Here is a 24340-nt window from a genome sequence, read left to right as displayed (position 1 = left end):
TATCTGAACAGGATTTGTTTATCTCCATGTCTAGCTTGTTTCAAAGGGATAAACAATTGTAATCTCAGCTACTCAATTATGAGACAAAGAAGGGGAAATTTGAGGGTCTGTGTCTGGCTTTGTCAACAGGTGCAGGCAAAGTGGGGAAAGAACCAGGTTTGGCCTTGTTACAGGTAAACAAGGAATCACCCACAAGTCTGGGAATCATGAGAAAGAGTGGATAGCGAATCATGTGAAGAGTGTTTTGCAGTAAGACATTTCCTGGAGCACAAAAAAGGTGCAGAGACTTCAGAAAACAAAAGATTGGGGAAATTCCTTAACTGACACTGTATTCTGGAGCATAAAGCTCAATACTGTCAAAAGAAGTCAAAAAAAGATCAAGAACAATGGTAAATGATAAAAGGCCTTACCATTTGGATTTTTTTCTTTTTCGGTGAATTTGAGGAGAATACTGTTAGAAAAATAACAGTTAAAGTCAGCTTATAGAGAAATAAAAGATAAGGTGAAGAAACGATAGCATAACTACAATTTAGCTTTTCATGCAGTTTGAAGAAGAAAAGAACAGATTTGTAAACTTCTTGAAGAAAGAGTCTGTTATCTTTGTGTTTAGGGATTTCTTGTACAAAAAATATATATATTTAGGATATATTTTGTTCCATGTTATTCTAGAAAAAGCTGCATGAAAGCTTAGAGGAGATAGATTTTAACTAAATATTAGGAATAAGTTACTGTTAAAATTGGAATGGCCCATTGAAACAGAGGCTGTCCATCTGCTAGGAGTGTTCTAGGGGAATCCAGTATATAAGGTGAGGCATTGCTGGAGGGTCTCCAAAACCCCTTTCTACTCGAAGGTTTCTGTATGTATATAGTTTGATTATTTTCAAATAAATAGGGGTTTGAAAGAAGGAAGATAGTAGAATGTAGATTTTAGACAGAAAATGTGCCTTGAAAAATGACTTTATTAGAGAATGACACTGGGTGGAGAAAAGAGAGAAAGCCTTCAGTGGGATGATCTTTCAAGTGGGAGTATTATACGACAGGCAGAACATATATGATTCTATAGTTCTATCCCAGGCAAGCTTCAGACTCACTGTGAATCTTTATTCTTTAATTGCTTATTGTCCCAATGTCCTCAAGAGCCAAAGCTATTACATTCTTCGCCACTAAGTAAAGAACTTTCAGCTCTTTGACTAAAGAGAAAAATCAGTACAAATACTACTTTTTCGATACAGTTCTGGTTGTGTTCCAGTGAGTGCTATTGATTTTTAAAGCAATTTTTTCATTCAAAGGTAGTGCCATAATGTGACAGGCTCCAGGAAGCCAAAACACACAATGAGTGCAAAATGAATTGTCCCGGTAAGAGATGGGGATTGCATTTATTTATCCACATGCAAGCATATAACACAAACATCTTTTGTAGGACTTTCTTATTATAATAATATTTTTAAAATTAATTTCAAAATTGAGTTAAACCTTCTCAGTTGGCTTGTTAACACTCTGCTTCCATTGGGAAGTGAAGGAGGTGGTCAATGGGGAACTGGCATGCATTTTCATTTTCTCCTCTTCAGGACATAGTAATGGTCTTTTACAGATTCCTAGATATGATAGCACTTGTAGTAACTTTAGCAATTCTGGACTTTCATTATCTGGTAGCTAGTCATTTAGTTTATGAAGCCTACCCTAGTTGACGATAACTTTTCCACCCAAGTTACTAATTTTAGAGGTCCTTATTTTCCCCCTGTCTGCGTAGAATTTCTGCTTCACCCCTCACAATGTGTACAATATATTGAAGTTTGATGCAACAATAATCCATAGCCTGGTTCTGAAAATATCCAGAGTATCTAAAAGTACTTCTGGTAGCTCTTAAAGCAAAATTATGTTAGGTTTACCTTTCATTTCACAAAGGAAAGAAGGAATGGGGGGAGGGAAGGAGTGGAGGAGGGAGGTTAGAGAGAGTAAAGGGGGAAAGGATGAGGGAAAGAGATTTATGCAGTGCACTTAGGACCACTGGAGAGAGATGCAAGTCAAAATCAAGCAGTAGAATCCACTCATCCCCAAAGGCTATGGGAGGTATTATGGTATTGTGGGAGGCTCTGAATTCTTTTTTTTTTTTTTAAGTTTATTTATTTATTTATTTATTTATTTAGAGCACTAGCAGGGGAGGGGCAGAGAGAGAGAGGGAGGGAGAAAGAATCCCAAGCAGGCTCCACACTGTCAGAGCAGAGACCAATACAGGGATTGATATCATGGCGCTTGGCTCCATTTCCACTGTGGGATCATGATCTGAGCCAAAATCAATAGTCAGGCATTCAACCGTCTGAGCCACCCAGGTGCCCCAGGAGGATCTGAATTATATGTTGTGACTTTGGGCAAGTCTTGGAGACTCTCCATCCTCAGTTTTTGTGGGAAGGAATGAGGGGCTGAGATCTGATAATTTCTAAGACCTCCTTCAGCTTCCACTATGCTGTATTTTTATAGTCATAAGCCAACTCTATGACCATATATACAAATTTTGTATTTTTGTTCTGACTCATGTGTTTTATCCATTTGCATTGATAAAATTAGCAAGACAACTGCCACATCTTTAGTTTTCTTTGTGCTGTATAGATATAGCCATAAGGGAGAATTAAACAACAAAGATAAATAATAGTCAAGTACCACCCAAACACATCATAACGAGTCATGGCAAGGCACAAGCTGAACATGATTCATAAGTGTAGTGCTTTTATTTAAAAATCTGAATGTTACCTAAACAATAGATATTCACAAGTAGGAAACATTTTTAGGCAGCCATAGTCATTATTGGAGTGACTCTTACAGAGTTACAGTTATGTCTAATTTGGGTTTCTGTATTTTAATCCTGGAGTCAGATAATCAAATCATTTACTCAAATATCAGATCTTGGGATTTGACACCCCAGGATCTGTTTTTGCCTTTTTAAAAAAATTTTTTTAAGTGTTTATTTATTTTTGAGAGAAAGAGACAGAGCACAAGTGAGGGAGGGGCAGAAAGAGAAGGAGACACGGAATCCGAAGCAGGTTTTATGGTCTGAGCTGTCAGCACAGATCCTGACTCAGGGCTTGAGCCTGTGAACTGTGAGATCATGACCTGAGCCAAAATCAGATGCTTAACTGACTAAGCCACCCAGGCACCCCTGTTTTTGCCTTTAAAGACAAATGTTGAAAATATAATATTTGTAATAAGCATATTAACTGACTCTGTATTAAAACATTACTGATGATTAGTTGAAATTTTTTCTTTTCTTTTTTTTTTTTTTTTGAATGTTTACTTATTTTTGAGAGAGAGTGAGAGAGATGGATGGACAGAGAAAGGGAAACAGGATGTGAAGCGGGCTCTAAGCCTACAGCAGAAACCTGATGGAGGGCTCAACCTCACAAACCATGAGATCATTACCTGAGCCAAAGTCAGACACTTAACCTATTGAGCCACCCAGGCACTCTGATTAGCTGAATTTTTAAATGAAAACCAGTATAGCTTAGAAGATTGTTCTTTAGATTTCTTAAGGTCTGAGAGACATTGATCATTAAATGGGACCTAGGGTGACTACAATAGAAACACCTAAGGAAAAGGCTGGTATAATGCCTAAGCAGCCTGTTTGAATGAAATTGGAAAATTGCAATAAAGGAAAGCTAAAAAGTAGTCTCAATGAAAAATGACCAACAAACATAACAAGCCTGTTTAATTTTTCCCATCTCCTAAATACAGACCTCATTAATTAATATCAAATACCTAAGGTCTGATTTTGTTTTTTGGGTTTTTTTTTTTTTTTTTTTTTGAAAATTATTAACTTCCTCCAAAATGCAGCAAGAGAAACTATAGGTAAATTTTGGGGGTGGGGAATGCTAACTTAACAATATTAACAAGATTCCAAAAAGTATGGTATTTCTTTGCCTGGAATTTTTAAAAGAGAACAGTCCTTCTTACTCCATCTTTATACTATCCTTCAAAGTCTGTTGGAATTCCTTTCTTCAGGAGGCCCAGAAATGAGAGAGTGTCGTGCACAGGTAAGAAAAATAAGCAATCAGAGCAGTCCTCGACACAACCCCAAGGACTTCTCCCCCAACATATGCCCTGTCCCCAGATGACAGCAAGTCTACTTGGAAATGAAAAGATCTTTCTCATAATGAAGTTGAAAATTTTCAGTGTATCTACTTGTTTTCCTTAAGGTTAAGGGATGAGAAGTCTTAGGTCTCTTTCAAGTCTTGGATTTGGTGATTATCAAATAAGGAAATTTTTCTTAAAATTGGAAATAACTCCTTTTTTTTTAGTGTATTTATATGTTTTGAGAGAGAGAGAGAGAGAGAGAGAGAGAGAGAGGAGAGGGGGAAAGGGAAAAGAGAGAGGGAAAGAGAAAATCCCAAGCAGGCTCTGCACTGTCAGCATGGAACCCAACATGGGGCTTGATCCCATGACTGAAAGATCTTGACCTGAGCTGAAATCAAGAGTCCAGTGCTCAACCAAATGAGCTACCCAGGCGCCCCAGATATGATGTCTTATGCCTGGAGAATTGCCATCCCCTCTGTAACTTGCCTACTGGATGCAAGATTTACTACACATCTGGGATGGGGGTGACTTAGTTCTTGTTCATTCAGTGTGGTACATTTTTGCTACAACATTTATGGAATCAAATGACCAAAGATAAAGGCTAAAGATAAAGTTATTTCCTTTTGAAACCAATAGGCTGCTATTCTTTGGGTATAAAATAGAGGAGATTGTTCTGTTCTTAAGTAGAGGCAATAGCAGAGAAGTTCCTGCCTTTTGAAATATTCCTGTTTAGCAGCCTTGGTTTTTGCTTCCTACATCATAGAATCATGCCCCTTAAGTTTGGCCAGTTATCATCTTTGCTGATGTAATCATTTCTGGACTTTGGCCTTTGACTTCAAAGCCTTTTTCAAAGAATGATGTTTTTTTTCCATTTTATAAGCAAAAAACTAAATAAGTCACAGGTTTTTCTCTCTCCCTTTCTTGGGATATTGAAAAAAAAAAAAGGGAGGGCTGTGCATTAAGATTGGATAAGCATGAATGTATCATTTATTAGATACACAGGCAAGCAAGGTAGTGGCAGGAAGTTAGGTTTTGTTTCCTCTCATTTAATGCTCTTTACAAATCTATGAGATAGATATTATTATTATTTCCACTGATGGAGAAATAGAAAAACAAGGAAGATGCATATTGAATGCCTTTATCTGAAACTCCTTAATACAATGCTTGACACATAGTAAACATTAAGCCAGTATTAGTTCCCATTCAGTCACTAATACTATAGCCAACACTTAATGAGCACTTACTGAAATATACCATTCAGTATTAAATATCTTAAATAATTAACATACTTAAATCTTATAACCACTCCATAAGGTGAGTAACAATACTGCCATCAATTACAGATAAGGAAAATGAAGCAGTAGGAGGTTAAGTAACTTACTCAAAGTCATGGTAAGTGTCAGAGATAGAATTTAAATGCAAATAGTCTGACTCTAGAACCAGCTTTCTTATTCATTACTCTACGCCATCTAAAAATAGTTATGCTTTTAGTAAATATCTATTTTTTACATTTTTTTTTTATCTGAGTAATTTGTTATAAACTTAGAAGATAGACATAAAATTCAAATCAGCCAAAAGAAAAAAAAAAAGGAGGGTGATGGCATAATGCTTTCCATGGCTCTGAGCCAGAATAATGTTTTGGTTCCTTTTTATTATCCAACATTTTGAAATTCAGAACATCATTACAAGTCCACCATTCATCATTACAAGTTTTTCTGCTTGAGGTTTAAAATTAAGGTTTTATCTGCATATCACAAAGCATTTTTGGGACTTTCCATTTTTCCATACTTTCTTTCCCTTAAAAATATCAAATGCTCATCTTGTGATAAGCATGATACTAGGAGTTGGGGTTGATATAAATGAATTGAGGGGAGCCTGGGTGGCTCAGTCAGTTGAGCGTCCGAATTTGGCTCAGGTCGTGATCTCATGGTCTGTGGGTTTGAGCCCCGTATTGGGCTCTGTGCTGACAGACTAGAGCCTGGAGCCTGCTTCTGATCCTGTGTCTCCATCTCTCTCTGCCCCTCCCCTACTCTCACTTTGTCTCACTCTGTCTCTCAAAAATAAATAAGTGTAAAAAAAAAACAAAACAAACAAGTGAATTGATTCATGAAAGCAATAAATTCGTATGAATATGAATATAAATATGAATATACATATAAATATTTGCCAGGCACTTTTCTAGGCATTTGGGATTTATTAGTGAACAAAATAAATTTAAAATAATCTCTGCCTGAGGATCATGATGGAAGAACCGGTCTAAAGGATCATGGATGACTTTCTTGAGAAATTAGCCTGGATGCTAAAACCTACAAGCAGTGGCATACTAAGAATGGTGTGGGTGAGGGGCGCCTGGGTGGCGCAGTCGGTTAAGCGTCTGACTTCAGCCAGGTCACGATCTCGCGGTCTGTGAGTTCGAGCCCCGCATCAGGCTCTGGGCGGATGGCTCAGAGCCTGGAGCCTGTTTCCTATTCTGTGTCTCCCTCTCTCTCTGCCCCTCCCCCGTTCATGCTCTGTCTCTCTCTGTCCCAAAAATAAATAAACGTTGAAAAAAAAAATTAAAAAAAAAAAAAAAAAAAGAATGGTGTGGGTGGGTGGGTGTGCACTTCCCTGATGGTGGGGAAATGCTTTATTACTTACATTATCTATAATTGTCAGAGCATGGTTTTAATAAAAGGTAGACCAACTAAAAAAAAAAAAAAGTCTCTTCCTTAGAGAAGTTTGAAATCTAGCAAATGGATCCTTTTCCTTTGAAAAGTTAGTTCACAGTCAAGAAGACACAAAAGGATACCACAAGCTAATGTATAATGCAAGAGATATAATTTCCATATAAACAAAGAGAAGGAACTGACTAATTATGCCTAGGATAGCTTTGGAGGTATGGAAACAATATTTGAGCTGCGTCATGAGAGACAGTTAAGCAGCAAACCCAAATGATTCAAACCCTGAAGATTTGCTACACACATTGACTGAGGTAATTGAGTGGCCTCCCTTCCAACTCCAGTCCTTAATTTTTGGTTAAAGGAATAACTTTGGTCCCATTCTCTAAAATCTGAGCCTGAGATGGGACTCTTATGTGACTACTTTATTGGTCGAAATCTGTAAGGGGTGAGAAAGAGGACAGACCAGGGGAAAAAGACAGTCCAAGATGTGGGTTCTGGAAAAGTGAAGTCTCAACCTGATCCCACAGAGAACTTTGAAGTACAAAGTGCACCACCAATAGACGGTTTTGCCCAAAAACAAGGGCCCTGGAGTCTTGTGGGGCAGACAACGCATCACTTTTCAGACACTTCTGGTTGAGGTAATTCACAATTCACATCCCCATTCCAGGGGCAGAAGTGGGCCATTGGCAGCCAACACCTCCGGTGGCTGGAAGATGGCAATGGGGACCTGAGAGGGTACCAACAGCATCTGAGACAAAGAACATAGGACATCTCATCTGCAAGGCATAAGTAGGGATGTAGAGATGTAGTGAAAACTTGACTGACGAGCAAAGAGAGAGCCAATATTGTGAACTAATTTTTTTGCTACCTCTTTTTGCTTTGGTAGGCCATGTATAAAATCTGAAATAGATACTACTTTTTTTTACTTCATTCACTAAAAAAATCTTGAAATATGAATACAGATGATGCCTGACTTAATAATGATTTGGCTTACTATTTTTTGACTTTATAATGGTGTGAAGGCGATATGCATTCAGTAGAAACTGTAATTTGAAGTTTGATCTCTCCTTAGGCTAGCAGTATGTGGTACGATCCTCTCATGATGCTGGGCAGTGGCAGAGAGCTGAAGTTCCCAGTCAGCCAGACGATCACAAAGGTGAACAACCGATACACCTGAGACAATTCTGCACCCATACAGTCATCTGTATTCATACAAGCATTCTGTTTGTCACTTTCAGGACAGCATCCAATAAATTACATGAGATATCCAACACTTTTATTATAAAATAGACTTTGCGTGAGATGATTTTTGCCCAACTACAGGCTAGTGTAAGTATTCTGAGCATGTTTTAGATAGGCAAGGCTAATTTATGATGTTCAGTAGGTTAGATGTATTACATGCATTTTTGACTTATGATTCTTTTTTTTAAATTTTTTAAACGTTTATTTATTATTGAGAGACAGAGAGACACAGAGCATGAGCAGGGGAGGGGCCGAGAGATGGAGAGACACAGAATCTGAAGCAGGCTCCAGGCTCTGAGCTGTCAGCGCAGAGCCTGACGCGGGGCTCAAACCCACAAACCACGAGATCATGACCTGAGCCGAAGTCGGACGCTTAACTGACTGAGCCACCCAGGCGCCCCAACTTATGATACTTTCAAATTACAATGGGGTTTCGGGGATATAACCCCATTGTAAGTCGAGGAAGATCTGTAATATAAAATTAGCAAAATGGAAGAGGCAGTACTATTATTCAGGGCTCCTGATTTGAGGTTGGTTCTTGAAGATGAATATGACTTTTATTCTGATTAAAGGGAACCTCTTCCATTTTGAAATCAGAGTCCACAATGTATCTTCTCAGTACAATTAAAGAGTCTTACTCCAGATATCATGCTCCCTTTTATTTTTCCAGTGAGAGTGTTTTAACATTTTTTAAATGCCTTTTGACCTTACCACTGGTTTTATCTATTGTCAGATTTTTCACATTAATGTTATCTTCCTAGCCTCTAAGACAATGGAGTTTATAAAGGCTAGAGACATGCAGCTAAGCCTTTCTCCCAGCTAGGATTCTCCTCACCTGGGCTACTGTGAAGTGAAAAGGGGGCAATGCAGAGTTAAACTCCTATTAGATGGCATTTTGAACTATTTAAAAAATTCCCCACAAAAAAAAGGGGAAAAACTTAATTTCTAGGCTGAACTGTTTCTGATCATCATTATTAGCAACACTCAATATCACAGCATCACTTTTCTATCCCTAATGTGACCTTTCTCCATATTTCTCAGTGTCTGAGGAGCCACGGATTGTTCATGCTGACTCCCAATCTTCCATTCCTCCTGTGGACTAACAGAAAGCTGTGTCTCACTAGATCTCCAGCTTCCACTGCCCATTTGGCACATAGTTTAGCTGAGGGGAAGAATGAGGTGGTGAATTGCCTTGACTGTTATGCTAGAGTAAAACTCCTCCAATTTTGTTGTCATTTTTAACCTTTAAAAGTTGACTTATTCATTATGAGAATGGTAAGAAATGCTAACACTGTTTAATTTTATTCATTTATACCATCTTTTTCCAAAAATGATTTAGGGCAACGATGCAAGACACATAAATTGCAATTTTTAAAATCTTTCTGCATGTTTATAATGGGGGCAGAAGCTAGAACACTAATTTTTGATGGTTTGGCAGACATTTTCCCTTTTTTAAAATTTTTTAACTTTTTAAATTTACATCCAAGTTAGTTAGCATATAGTGCAACAATGATTTCAGGAGTAGATTCCTTAATGCCCTTTACCCATTTAGCGCATCCTCTTTACCACAACCCCTCCAGTTTAAGAGTCTCTTAGGTTGTGTCCCCTCCCTATTTTTATATTATTTTTGTTTCCCTTCCCTTACGTTCATCTGTTTTGTCTCTTAAATTCCTCATATGAGTGAAGTCGTATGATTTTTGTCTTTCTCTGACTAATTTCACTCAGCATAATACCCTCTAGTTCCATCCACGTAATTGCAAATGGCAAGATTTCATTCTTTTTGATTTGGCAGACATTTTCTACTGAGATTGTTTAAGAAGTTTTCAAGGCCAGTCAACTTGTATGTTCTTTGGCTTTTGTTTTAATTTTTTCAAAACAAAAATCTCTGGGTCATTTTTCTTTCAGAAAAGAAAGAACGAAGGGAAGAAAGGAAGGAAGGAAGGAAGGAAGGAAGGAAGGAAGGAAGGAAGGAAGGAGAGAGACCAAAAAAACACTGACTTTCATTTCAAACGTTAGAGATCCTAGATTCTTTCCCAACTTCTGTAACTGAATTTATTATTATTTATTAACACATCTACTAAATTTAACTAAATTTATTATTATTTATTAATACATCACGTGTATCCTTATTTTCTGATCAGAGCCAGAGACTACAGGAATATTCTAGGGGAGAAGTCCTCTTAATCAATTATCTGAGAAAGAAGTTTTGTTTTTTGTTTTCCTTTGGGAAATGGTTCTTATCTTCCTGGGATAAGAATATTAAACTTGATGGGTCTTTTTTACCCAAATCTCACAGGTTGGTTTTAAGTCTCAATGTACTTCATTCTGCACTTAAAATTTTATGAAGTCCTTTCAGATTTCTTGTTTCAACCTCCAAACAACCTGCAATAAGGTGGAATAGTCATTATTCATGTTTTTATAGAATTTGTATAGATTTTATAGAAAGGAAAAATAACTTCTTTGAGATCATATGACTAATTGGTGGCAAAGTCAAGGCTAGAATACAAATCAGCTTGGTTCTAGGCCTAAACTTTTAAGAAAAGTAAACATGTGTATGTAGTTTCAGATGTCATTGGGACCCCACCATCATGCTGCCTTTGAGTTTTCTCTTTGGTTAAATTTTTGCTTGGTACTCTTTAAAATCCTCAAATGAATAGTGTTAGAAGCAATAGAATTATCCTCTCTTCAGAAGGCTCAAAAAGCAAGAGGTGGGGGGCATAGGTAATATTTGCATCATTCTGCTGACATGAAAATGGTGTATCCTGGCTCAATGCTTTGAAAGAAATTTAAAATGTAAAACAAGATTTGAAAAGTGGCCAAAAGTGGAGGTCAAAATGTGGATCCCAGTGCCCACCAAAAGCCATGATCCAGGCTCCAGATTGACATCTGGCACACAGCTCCAGCGGAAGACCATGTAAGTGACAAAGGGATATGTGTGAGTTAGCTTCAGAATTTTTTTTGTTACTTTCCTTTGAGCCTTTGAGGTGATAACGTTTAATATTTAAGAAAAGTGAAAATAGAAAGGGAAAGCAAACACCCCAGCCTGGAGTGGTTGGTAGAGTAATTGTAGGCATGGCCCCAGGATGATAGCAGCTTCTATTTAATCAATGTTGACAAGGCTGGGGAGAGCTGGGCAGGTCCCAAGAGATAATGTTTTACTCGGAAATCCACTCAACCTAATTTCAGTAATGTAGGGCTGAGGAGGGGCCTGGACTGGAGCCAGTAAACAGGGCCATTAGAGCTCAGGGTAGGCGATAGCAGCTGGGAACACCGCCATCCCTCCAGCAGCACTGCAGCGGAACTGCCCGACTGAGCACGCGAGCAGCCGCTGCTGCATATGCTCCTGGTATCTGCTCCCGACAGAATGTGCAGACGTGCTATTCTCACCCTTTCGAGGAAATGAATGGGATGCATCAAGTCAAGAGCTGCTTCTAGACTCTATTTCAGTAAGGATCAGAGAGCCAATTTGCATACATCTTTCAAGCACCACTGTGAAAGCATCCACCTGGGTCCCCTTACTGTTTTAAGGCTACCACCACACTATTTCAAATACATAAAGAAATGACTTCCATCTTTATTGCTGTTTTTTTTTTTTTTAATGTTTATTTATTTTAGGGAGAGAGAGTGGGAGGAGGAGCAGAAAGAGAGAGGGAGACAGAGGGTCTGAAGCGGGCTCTGCACTAAGAGCAAAGAGCCTGATGCAGGGGTCAAACTCATGAGATCATGACCTGAGCTGGAGTCAGATGGTCAACCACCTAAGCCACCCAGGTGCCCCTTTATTGCTGTTTTAATATGGTCTTGATCTTCCTTAGGAATGATGGTTGTGGATTGAGAATGTGAAAGTTACCAGGGTTTTCCGTATTTAGAAACTTATTAAAGATACTCAACTTTACAAATCCAGGAGAAATTATGCCCCTTTGGGCTGAGTGCTTCTTGTCCAGCTACCACTTTTTCCTTCTCCAACAAATAATGCACTGCCATATAAATGTGCTAGTGATTAACTGGTGTATAATTTCCAGGAAGGTAGGGATTCTTATCTTACTTGGTGTTTTCATTGCTATAGCACCACTGCTATATTTGAAACATGTAGAATGCACATAAGCTCAGGACCTTTCACTGAATAAATAAATAAATAAATGAGCAGCACACTTTTTCTTCCCTTTTTTAGTGTGTTTAACTCCAGAACATTAAGAATACATGACTTTACTTTCTATGATGCTTTCTTTTTAAGTTAACACAGAAATGATAAAATTCATGGAGACTTCTAATGAACATGGTCATTTCTAAGAGGTCTTTGGGTCTGAAAGAAGTAATGTTTTTGTCAAGGCTAAAATGCTAGTGCCAGAGAATTTTACAGGTCTTTACCAGAAGCTAACGTCACCTGTTCAAAGTGACTATATATAGTTTTTGAGAATTTAAATATTTAATAATTTAATATATATAATTATAAAATACTGCCAATTTCATTAAAAAAAAATACTCCCCCCCCCCCCTTTAGACCAAACTACTAAAATGCATCATCAGTTTTTGGATTTGGGTGTTTTGGTTTTTTTATTTGTTTGGGAGGATACATTATGCCTCATAATAAAACTGGATTTATGGGGCTGATTTCCCTTGGTGAAGACTGATTTGGGGGGGAGAAACCATTACTAGGTATTGAATAGTAATGACTGTTAATGAAAATACGTTCACTGGTCATGTGGTACATGCATAACCTATGATTCATTTAAACTTGCCTTTCTTGTAATGTCTTAATAATATTAGGTTTCCATGTTTAATACGAGCAAAATTGCTATTCAGAGCTAAACTGAAAAAGAAAAAGCACTTTCTACTCTTTAACTTGCTGACTTTCAACAATCACATCAATGACTTCAGGCTTTCCCCTTTTGCCAGTTCTGGGCCCATTTACTTGCACTCACTTGTTCTGTGTCACTTGGTCTGAAAATCTCATTCAGTCTTTAGCTTCCACTGCCTCTTCGCCTCTTCGTAAGCAATAACTGTCTCAGAGGGAGGTTGATCCTCTAGATGGGGAATGTGATTATTTACCCTAATTGGATCATGATAATTGGAGTGACCAGCTGGCCTCAGCCATTCATTTATCTCTGACACTCACCATGGTGATCAAAGTTTTTGCACAAAATACTAAAGATTACATATTAACTCATCCCTAGCATTTATAATTATGTAATTAGTGCCAGAGAGTGCCAAGACCAGATTTCATATTGTTCAAGACTAATCAAGATTCTCCCCTCCATTCTGAGCTGCTTGTATTAAGACCAGTTTTTGAACTGTGTAGGCTGCAGGCCTAGGCACCTGTGGACCCCCTGCTCTGGTTCCCTCTCTGAGCCCACCCATCCTTCTTGGGCAAAGATAAGGGCAGGGAGAGGAATCTAAATTAGAAGCTGCCTAGATGTCTCTGTCCTAGTTTGAAATTCACTGCTGCCATTTACAAACAGTACAGACTTAGGTAAGTAACTTCATCTCACTAAGTACCTCAGCTTCCCCAACTGTAAAATGGACTGATTAAAGAGCTGTAAGGATTAAATGAAATGACACAAATACATGTAGAATTGTTGTGAGCTTATAGGAGGTGCTCAGCTATGTTAGCTATAGCTAAACACTTTATACAAAGGGCCAGGAAAGTTGTCATTTGTGATTCTTTCCAGGGAGTGAGGTTGCTGAATAGAACAGGTAAGAAATTGTAGATATATAAGTATATGGTCAACATCACTTATTAACTACAGTGACTTGTTTAGAATTGGCATTCGAGGGAGAAGGAACAAGTTAGCAATATCCAGAAGTTCTCTCTGGCATTCACGCTCAAATGGACCCATTTATACATAACTTGGATTCTGTTTCCAATAACTTCCCTTTGTCTAAGGTTAAAACTTTTCACAAACTCATACGCAGTCTCCCTTCCAAGTGGATCTGGTTAGAGCAGGCATGTGCTTCATATTTGATCACCATTTCCTTCACTTGCATGTAGGCTTATTGTTGTTTGCTTGTTTCTGTTTTTGTGTATGCTTTAAAAAATATATCATTATGAGTTCTTGTTCTGCTTTTGTGGTTGTGGAAGATTCTTACTTTATATTGTTTCCTTCCTCCATATTTTTCTCCCCATAATTTCCTGGTGGCCTATAAAAATGTAGCTGAATCCACTGACTTGACACATATTATTTCTACCAGCTAGTCATCCCTACATCTAACACAGAGATGACTCCTTTGTTCAGTATTCAGTAATATCAAGTAAATAAAAAACTAATCTTATCTCGTATAAAATATAATATGTATATAATTATATGTATTCAGTTGAGTTCCAGCTAGTTGACTGACATGTTCCCTTTTGTAGTCAACTAAGTGAACTTCATCAGTTTTAATTTTATGTTTTTTATTTTAAATTTTGGAGCCAACAGTTTGTTTTTAATCTCAGAAGTTTTTTAGATCACTAAAAGCCTGTGGACCCTAGCTACCTGTTTCTAGTGCTGAATAAAACTGATTTGATCTTGACCTTCTCTGGTCGAGTTTGACCACCTGATGTAATGGGAAACTGAGACTAGTAGAAGTTCTAGGTTTTTGTTCTGGCTAGGTCATGAGAAAACCGTATGATTTAGGGAAACATCTGGACTTTTGCTTCTTCATCTATGAAGTGAGGATGTCTATCCATTCTTTCATTCAACAAATGTTTATTGAGGGCCTTCCCTGCACTAGGTTCTGTGCTAGACACAGGGGGTTCAAAGTTGAGCAAAAATGAAGTTGTTGTTACCCTTAAAGAGTTATGTCTAGTGACTGGATGTTCTTTGAGGCCTCTCTCCCTGCCATTCTATGATTGTGGATTTCATTGTCTGTTAAAGGTATATTGTGAAAGACTTAAATGAGTCTTAAATGTTTTTTCCACCTCTTCTCAATATCTAGAAAAATGTCTGGCACATTACAGGTGTTCAATAACAACTTATTGAACAAGTAAATGAATAAATAAGTATATTTCAAATATTTTGAAGCATTTAAAAGAAAGAATATGTAGATATTGAAGCTCTCTTAACAAGGAGTGGACAGCAGCACTTCCTGCCAGAATAAAGAGATGGGTGCCATTTTCACTCTTTCTCCCAGGCCCAGGCAAAGGATGACAAGAGAAAGTACAGGCATTTGGGAGAATTTAACCTGATTCCACTCTGACAGAAGACAGAAAGTGTGGCTGCTTTTCAGAATTACCTGAAGCTTTGTTCTTTTGTTTTTCCTTTTGGAATGTTCTTTCCTTTTCTATAAACAGACATTCTGCTTCCACCTTTTCTCTCAAGTTCCCCAGCCTCCCTTAAATCTACCTCATAGCTCCCAAGTTTTTATTTCAGGTAGAAAGGCTTAAAGTCTTGTCTTGTTCCTACACCTGAAACTTCTATATGCTTCAGGCCAGTTTAAATTAATGTTCTGGTTTTTTTGCAGTTTGAAGAGGGCACTAAATTCATTGTTTCCTGGGTGATACGGATAGTAAACCACCTTGGGGATACTTGTAGTATCCAAAAGTTTGAGTAGAGCTAAGGAACTAAGTAAATTCTCTGAGCAAATTCCAGATTGCTATAAAAAACAAACAAACAAAAAAACAAAAACAAAAAACTCACTGAAATAAACCTGAAAGCTTTCTTCTGGCAGAAAATTAGCTGATTCATTAGTTCACCAGAGTTCTATAATCCACAAGGGACAATGCTGGTACATAGAGTATTACAATGATCAGAATTGAGTTAGTTTTATACAAAAATTTTTCCTGAAAAATATGATTGGTATCCCAGTTCTTTAAGAGTAATAATGGTCGCTTAAGAAGGCTAGGCCCAATAAAATGGCTTTATGAGTAATAGTAGGTAGCCTTACTATAATAATTACATTTGGAAAGTGACTGATAGTCAGCTACAAATTCCCAAAATAAATCAGACTTAAAAATTTTGGTCAAAAATTAGTCGTTGTAACATTAAAATGAACCATCATAGCTGCTACCTTATTTACCAGTCCAGCCTCATTTGATTCTAAAACTCAAATTTATTTCTAAGGAGATAAACATTTTCTGCTACTGACAGATTTAAAAGAATATTATTAGATGGTTGTTCCAAAGAAAGAATTCCAAAAATATATTTCCAGCAGTTGTCTTATTTGTATGTAGATGTTGAACTTCATCTGAATATAAATATAGAGTTGACTGATTTGAAAGAAACATACACTTATGTGAACTCTTCTAGCGGTCTCTTAAAAGGCCTCGATTTCTTTAGTCTCAACATCTCTCACTTCTTAGGATGCTTGTAAAGTTGATCCTTGGCTGGAATCTAGGAACTTGAATTTTGAGAAGGGTCTCACCATTTCCTAACTAAGAGTCTTTATTGTGCCTAAACACTTGTTGCAAACAACGTGGTTTATGCTGGACATCCATTTTCCTTCTGGGAGTCTGGAATTGGTACATGCTAGGCAGAGGGTGCCTACATGACCAGCCCCCAGTAAGAACTCTGGACTTGTGAGCTCAGATGAGCTTCCCTAGTGGCTGACATCTCATACATGTTGCAGTTTATTGCTGGAGGAATTAAGCACATTCTGTATGACTCCATAGGGAAAGGGCTCTTGGAAGTTTGTGCCTGGTTTCCTCCAAACTTCACCCCATACAACTTTCCCTTTGATGATTTTGTTTTGTGTCCTTTCACTGTAGCAAATTATAGCCATGAATAGGACTATATACTGAGTCTTGTGTCTTTCTAGCAAATTATTGAAACCAGGGATAATCTGGGGGACACCCAACACAAGGAATTTGGGTTAGCAATATGGGTGATTTCAGGGCAAAGGAATTCTCTTTCCACTAGCTGGCATCTTAGTGAACCATCTGTCACATGAAATCAGTTGACTGAGTTCTATCAGGAAACCAGGCAGAAAAGTTAGAAAATTTGCCTGCTTCCTGAGGAAGAAACTATCCTTTAAAAAGACACAGTCTTCCATGTTAAACAAAGCACATTGCCTTATGGATAAGTATATTCAGTTGGAATATTCTTGACTGCAAGAAACTAAAAGCTACTATAATGGTTTAGTTTAAAGTTTATTTATCTCACATAACAAGAAAAAGTCTGAGGTAAAGTTGTCTGAGACTGATAGGTCACTCAATGATAGTTTTTTCTCCTTTCTGCTCCACCATCCTTAGTGTATAGTTTTTGTCCTCATGGTCACAAGATAGCTGCTATACTACCAGGTATTGTCTGATGTCTCAGTTATCAGGAATAACAGAAAGTAAAGCAAAGACCTTCTCTCGGGTCCTCCTCAAGGAATTCTATCTCTAATTGGCCATCACTGTGTTACATGGATACCTCTAGCTTCAAGGGGATCTGTAAACTCAATTATTTTACTTTCCAGCCTTTATGACACCACTAATAAGAGGTGAGAGAGTTGGAATGGCTGTTCAACGATCCACAGAAATTATCTGTCACAATCAGTTTGACATGGATTGAAAAGAGATACAAGCTTGTTGTCAATTCCTTATTTGAAGAGCCTGTGTATGGATATCTTGATTGCAAGGCTGAGAGATTAAAGACCGTGGTAATTTCTGTTTAGTGGCTCCTTCCCCTAATATCACAGCTTTGTTCCTGAGCTCTTCCATACATGTCACTGAAGAGCCTCCTGGAGGTAAACCCTTCTGAACTTGGAAATTATATTAGTGAGATAACAATGATCTCTTTTTATCTTAAATCTCTTATGAAATGGTATGAAAAAGAGACATGCATTGCACTATCATATGAAGAGATGAGACAAAATACTAACCCCTTTCTCCCCTTCCCGCTCTTGTTTTCTTCCTCAGAAGCTGTAGATGAAACCAAACCTAAGGAAAGTGCCCGGCAGGATGAGGGTAAAGGAGAAGAACGTGAGGCGGACCAAGAACATGCCTGAACTTTAAGAAATGGCTTTCCACGTCCCCACTCTCCCCTCTCCTGAACCCTGTCTCTCCCCATCCCTCTTCTCAACTCCACTCTGAAGTTCCCCTTCCTGTCCTGCTCACGTCCGTGAGTCTGTCCTCTCCTACCCACTAGCCCTCTTTCTCTCTGTGTGGCAAACATTTAAAAAAAAAAAAAAAGCAGGAAAGATCCCAAGTCAAACAGTGTGGCTTAAACATTTTTTGTTTCTTGGTGTTGTTATGGCGAGTTTTTGGTAATGATGATCCAATCATTTCGGGAAATTCTTGCACTGTATCCAAGTTTTTTGATCTGGTGCGTGTGGCCCTGTGGGAGTCCACTTTCCTCTCTATCTCTCTCTGTTCCAAGTGTGTGTGCAATGTTCCGTTCATCTGAGGAGTCCAAAATATCGAGTGAATTCAAAACCATTTTTCTTTTCCTCCTTTTAATGTGATGGAATGAACAAAAAGGAAAAAAATCAAAAACCCAGTTTGTTTTGAAAATAAATAAATAAATAAATAAAATAAAGCAAATGTGCCAATTAGCGTAACTTGCGGCTCTAAGGCTCCTTTTTCAATCTGAATATTAATAAATCATGAGAGTAATCAAACTCCAGTGGCTCTGTGTTTCTTTTCCTCATTAGTTGATTTGACATAGTGCCGTCTCACATTTCATCTCTGTGGCTTCCCAGTCTGACATCAGTGACCCTGATAAGGGAAAGAAGGATGAAGCCTAAGCCTCCAGTCAGGACCAATCGCTTTGGTCCTTGATGGGATTGTTGTGTGCTGTATTAGTTTGCTGAGGCATTATAGCGAAGTACCACAGTCTGGGTAGCTTAACCAACATACATTTATTTTCTCACAGTTTTGGAGGCCAGAAGTCCGAAATCAAGGTGTTGGCAGAGTAGGTTCCTTCTGAGGGCTGGGAGGGAAGGATCTGTTTCAGACCTCTCTCCTCAATGTGTAAATGACCATCTTCTCCCTGTGTCTCTTTACATCACCAGTGGATATCTCTATGTCCAAATTCCATCCCCTCCTCTGCCTTTTTAAAACACTTTATTTATTTATTTATTTTGAAAGAGAAAGCACAAGTTGGGGAAAGGCAGAGAGAGGGAGAGAGAATCCTAAGCAATTTCCTTGCTGTCAGCACAGAGCCCGGTGTGGGGCTCAAGCTCACAAACTGAGAGATCATGACCTGAGCCTTGGTCAGATGCTTAACTGACTGAGCCACCGAGGTGCCCCTAAATTTCCCCTTTTGGTAAAGATTCCAATCTTATTGAGTTTGACCCCATAATGACCTCATCTTAACTTTATTAACTCTGTCAAAAGCCTATCTCCAAATAAGGTCACATATGCATTTGGGGAGGAGGGGCACAATTCAACTCATAACAGGCACTAAGACTTGACTTAAATCACCTCAGAATATTTTCATGACTCTGGAGAAGTATCCAATGGAAAGCTATTCTAGGTTTTGCTAAGTTAAATATTATAGAGACATACATAATTCCTAGAAACTGCTGGCTTTTTTTTATGTTTATTTATTCTTAGAAAGAGAGAGAGAGACAGACAGACAGACAGACAGAATATGAGTGGGGGAGGGACAGAGCAAGAGAGGGACACAGTATCTGAAACAGACTCCAGGCTCTGAGCTGTCAGTACAGAGCCTGATGCGGGACTTGAACTCATGAGCCATGAGATCATGACCTGAGCCAAAGTCGGATGCTTAACCTTAACTGACTGAGCCACCAGGCACCCCGTCCCTGGCTTTTGTTTTAATCCATGTATTGATGCAGTACATTCTATCTTTTTCAGTTTTAATAAGTTAATATTTCTATTGGATGTATCCCCACACAAGTCAGCTATCAGATTCTTGATTATTCAATAATCATTGTTCCTGCAGTGGTGATACTATATTTTAAAAAGTTGTACATTAGCACCCATCCTTTTCAAATTTCCTTCTAATTCCATTTTCTAAGTACCCTGTATTAGAAGGTAAACAGCTCCCATGAGAAACAGCAATGTTCTTAAATCCTGAAGTATCTGATTCTGTTCTTTTTTCCTCTAAATTTCCTAGATCAATCCTGGTGCAAATTCCTAACAAGTCATACTTTGCCCTGACCCTGAGTCCCCACCATAGACAAACATGGCCAGTGGACTCCCTTCAGCTTCTGACACTCATCTGCACATAGAATTCCCTAGCAAGGAAAAGAAAATTATGTCAATGCCTTCATGATAATGAAGATCATGGAAATAAGTGATCTGAGGAGGAACAACTTACACCTTAGGAACTCTACTCGGCTCTGTGTGGAGCTGGTGCCTATTTAATGTTTTGAAGAAAGCTGATGTCACATAGGGATGAGTCCTTACCGAATCAAAGGGTCTTTCCTTGTCACTGATACTGAGTGAAACTTTTAATTGGGAGAAAAAACCACACAGAAAAGGGTCAGGAAGCATCATTAATATAGCCAATTTAAAAGAGTTTTTTACTTCATTCTGAGTTGGTGTGATTTCCACAGAAGACTTTAGAGTATCTGGGACTTAACCATAATCCGATTAGGGTCTCAACAGGTGTGGGATATGATGTTGATAAAGGTCTTTCATGGGTTGGAGCCATATTGGCAGTATATTGTTTAGGCATTCTTTTACCTTAAAGTTTTTTTTGGTAGGATAAATGCTTTTACTTATCTCCCAAATCTATACCTCAAAATAACATCCTTGTAACTTAGCACAGAGGCAAACCATAGGAAATTCCTAAATACAGAGAAACAAACTAAGGGTTGCCGGAGGAGTGTTAGGTCGGGGGATGGGCTAAATGTGTGATGGGCACTAAGGAGGGCACTTGTTGGGATGAGCACTGGGTGTTATATTTAAGGGATAAATCACTAAATTCTACTCAAATGATTCTTATACTATATGTTAACTAACTTGGATTTAAATAAAAGTAAAACAAAAATTAAAAAACACTTCTTTTTCAAATGATAATTCTAAACTTCTTCCACTGAATTCATGGTCACACTGAAAACAATAGCATTGTAAGTCTATATTAATATACACTGTTTAGTGGTCTTCCTGGTCAAAGTTGGGATTCTGGTTTTTTTACATGTGAATATCTGTTTGTTTTTTTAATTTTTTTTTTTACATTTTATTTATTTTTGATAGAAAGAGACAGAACACAAGTGGGGGAGGGGCAGACAGAGACGGAAACACAGAATCCAAAGCAGTTTCCAGGCTCTGAGCTGTCAGCACAGAGCCCAACATGGGGCTCGAACTCACAAACCAAGAGATCATGACCTGAGCCGAAGTTGGACACTTAACCAACTGAGCCATCCAGGTGCCCCTGTGAATATCTGTTTTTATTTGCTTTGTAAACTCCTGGCTCCTTAATAGAATTTTTAAGGTGGAGAAGGACACATCAGAGAAGCTCGTAATAATCCTAAAAGACATAGTAAGGATAATTGCAGCCTCACATTGATACAAAACAATGTGATTCTAACTTATACATAACACACACAAAGTCAATGTGATACTAGGAAGTATAGACCATTCAAGATATGGAAATAAATAGATTCTAAATTCTGTTCAGAAAGCAACATAATTTGTTGCTTCTAAAATATCTACATCTGGGGGCGCCTGGGTGGCTCAGTCAGTTAAGCAGATGACTCTTGATTTCAGCTCAGGTCATGATCTCAAGGTTCATGAGTTTGAGTCCTGTGATGAGCTCCATGCTGAGAGTGTGGGGTGTGCTTGACATTTTCTCCCTCTCCCTCTCTCTTTGCCCTTCCCTGACTCTCTCTCTCTCTCAAAAATAAATAGTATTAAAAAAAAAAAGAGCAGAAATCTTTAAAACATCTACATCTGGAGTACTTTAATAAAAATTAAAACTAAGTTGGTCTTTCTCTTCCCACCATCTTGGAGCCTGTGGATGCCTTTTGGGAACAGGACCCCTAAAATGACAAATATGTTTGGAAGGCTGTGGTCCAAGGCCACTTTTTTTGGCCATAAGCAGGGTCTCTGGAACCAGAGGGAGTGCACACAGTTCTTCTTAAAATTGAAGGTGTTTATGCTGTAGATGAAACTGAATTCTGTCTAGGCAGGAGATGTGCCTATGTGTACAAAGCAAGGAACAACACAGTGACTCCTGGTGGCAAACTGAACAAAACCAGAGTAATCTGGGGAAAAGTAACTCATGCTCATGGAAACAGTGGCATGGTTCATGCCAAATTCCAAAGCAAGCTTCCTGCTAAAGCCATTGGCCACAGAACCTGTGAGATGCTGTATCCCTCAAGGATTTAAACTTACTGAAAAGTGGGGCGCCTGGGTGGCTTGGTCGGTTGAGCGTCCGACTTCGGCTCGGGTCATGATCTCACGGTCCGTGAGTTCGAGCCCCGCGTCGGGCTCTGTGCTGACAGCTCAGAGCCTGGAGCCTGTTTCCGATTCTGTGTCTCCCTCTCTCTCTGCCCCTCCCCTGTTCATGCTCTGTCTCTCTCTGTCTCAAAAATAAATAAACATTAAAAAAAAAAATTTTAAACTTACTGAAAAGTAAATAAGTAAAGGTGTAGATTTGTTCTCTCGTATTTTTGTTTAAAAAACAAAAATTAAAACTACATTGAGGACAAGTGAAAAAGGCCTCAACACCAACAGGTGAATGTTTCAAATGGTAATAAAATCATATTCTGGGCACTATTCCTGATGTTCTATTGATAGCAAAACTATGGCCATGTCTGCATGAAGTAGTCTTTTGGGTCTAAAATGTTCAGTCATGACGTAATACAATTCCTATCGTTCTGCTCACACTCTGCTCATCCTTCAATCTTTTCCACCATCATCCATCCAGTGACTCAGTTCAGAAACTTGGAAAGTAGGCTGATTTCTCTTTCCTCATAAAACATTTAATTATAAGCAAACATGCTAATGTGGATTCCAGAAGAAAGTAAAGATAAACTTGTGCCTGCTGCTCTGACCAAACCTTCACTTCCCTTGGTCAGTTTGAGGGGTGCTATGGGTCTTTCACAGAGGTACCTGCCCATATTCAGCTCATAGATCAGGGAGGGATTATCAAACTCTCCTTCTCAACTCCTCAGGAAAAAGGCACAGTGAAGCTCTCAGAAATGCATTATTTCCAACATCAGTCAGCCCCAGAAAATCCAGTTCTGCAGTTGGCAGGGAAGCCTGAAAAATAGGAAAATCAAATTAATGAGTGATTTCCATAGAGCATTACTGAGATCACCACAAATCCCATTAACTTTTTTTTAACCTTTCCATACATTGTCTGTTGTCATGGAAACACAGCTTCTGCTAAGCTGCCTATAAAAATAATTTAACGATTGGTGACCCTTCTAGCTAAATGTTAGCTAATAAGCATTAGAAATGTGGGCTTTCTTTATTTAACAACAACTCACCTAACTTTTTCCCTAGGGGATTAAAACTCATGCCTGCCTATCATGTAGGTAAGGCTGGCATCCACACCCACTACCTCTTTCAGTCACATATTTACTCCTGTGTAATTGAAGTTTTGTCCTGTTTTCCTGGAAACAAATTTATAGTCATCAGGAAGGAGGGCAAGGCTATAGCTCTGAGATGACGAGTTAGTAAATGCTCTTGGAGAATTCTATTAAAGTGGCAAACACATTTTGAATGTACATTTTCCAGCAGACTGGCTACTTGATTTGTTTTTTTTTTTACAGGTATGTGTTATTGGTAATTACAGCATATTTAGTGTTTCCGAGATGGCACCAAACCAAGAGAAACGTCTCTGGTTAACATCTTATCTCATGTGATCAGGCTATGAAAGCACATAGGGTTGTCAAAAGAATCTTAAAATAATTTTATTGTTTAATTACCCAAATAATATGGGTTCATTGTAGAGAGGTAAAAAATATAAATAAGAAAAGGAAGATAAAAATAATCCACAATTTGCTACCCACAATTGAACATTTTAACATTTAGAGATACAGTTTTATATAGTTTGTCTGCCTGTTTATCTGCCTTCTTCTCTTCCCAAAGACCATCTGCTTATCTATTTATCTACATCTGTATCAATATATAGGTAGTTATTTAAAATGGGCTCATGCTGAATATATTTTGTAAACTGTTCCACACAAGACAGACATTTTCATACAGACTGCTAAATTATACACAGAAGACTTTAAATTTGCTTCCCTGGGGGGTGCCAGGGTGGTTCAATCGGTTAAGCATTCAACTCTTGGTTTTGGCTCATGTCATGATCTCATGGTCGGTGAGTTCGAGCCCCACATCAGGTTCTGCGCTGACAGTGCGGAGCCTACTTGGGATTCTTTCTCTCTCCCTCTCTCTGCCCCTTCCGCACACTCTCTCTCAAAATAAATAAATAAACTTAAAGAAAAAATAAAACTTCTTCCCTGTGCCTTACTGAAGCCTGAGGTAAAGGGGAAAGTGTGCAATTTTATGCATATATACTTACTTAAACATGATCCTACATCCTGAACCAAGT

The 24340-nt window shown here is 38.4% G+C and overlaps 1 protein-coding gene and 1 pseudogene across 2 annotated transcripts in view; both read left to right on the top strand.

The window, feature by feature from the left end:
* Positions 1 to 18482, top strand: part of GAP43 (growth associated protein 43) — a 127649-nt gene extending 109167 nt beyond the window's left edge. For both annotated transcript variants that reach the window (XM_086676326.1, XM_025914005.2), the window contains exon 3: positions 17782 to 18482. In XM_086676326.1, the coding sequence (XP_086532452.1) occupies positions 17782 to 17870 (89 nt within the window). In that variant the 3' untranslated portion in view covers positions 17871 to 18482. The remainder of the gene's footprint in view (positions 1 to 17781) is intronic.
* Positions 18483 to 21820: 3338 nt separating this feature from the next.
* On the top strand, positions 21821 to 22172 carry LOC112850124 (large ribosomal subunit protein eL33 pseudogene; annotated as a pseudogene).
* Positions 22173 to 24340: the final 2168 nt, after the last annotated feature.

The sequence above is a fragment of the Puma concolor genome, chromosome C2 (genome assembly GCF_028749965.1).
Source record: "Puma concolor isolate L17-30 chromosome C2, mPumCon1.1.hap2, whole genome shotgun sequence".
Taxonomy (NCBI): domain Eukaryota; kingdom Metazoa; phylum Chordata; class Mammalia; order Carnivora; family Felidae; genus Puma; species Puma concolor.
This window is presented reverse-complemented; position numbering and strand designations above follow the sequence as displayed.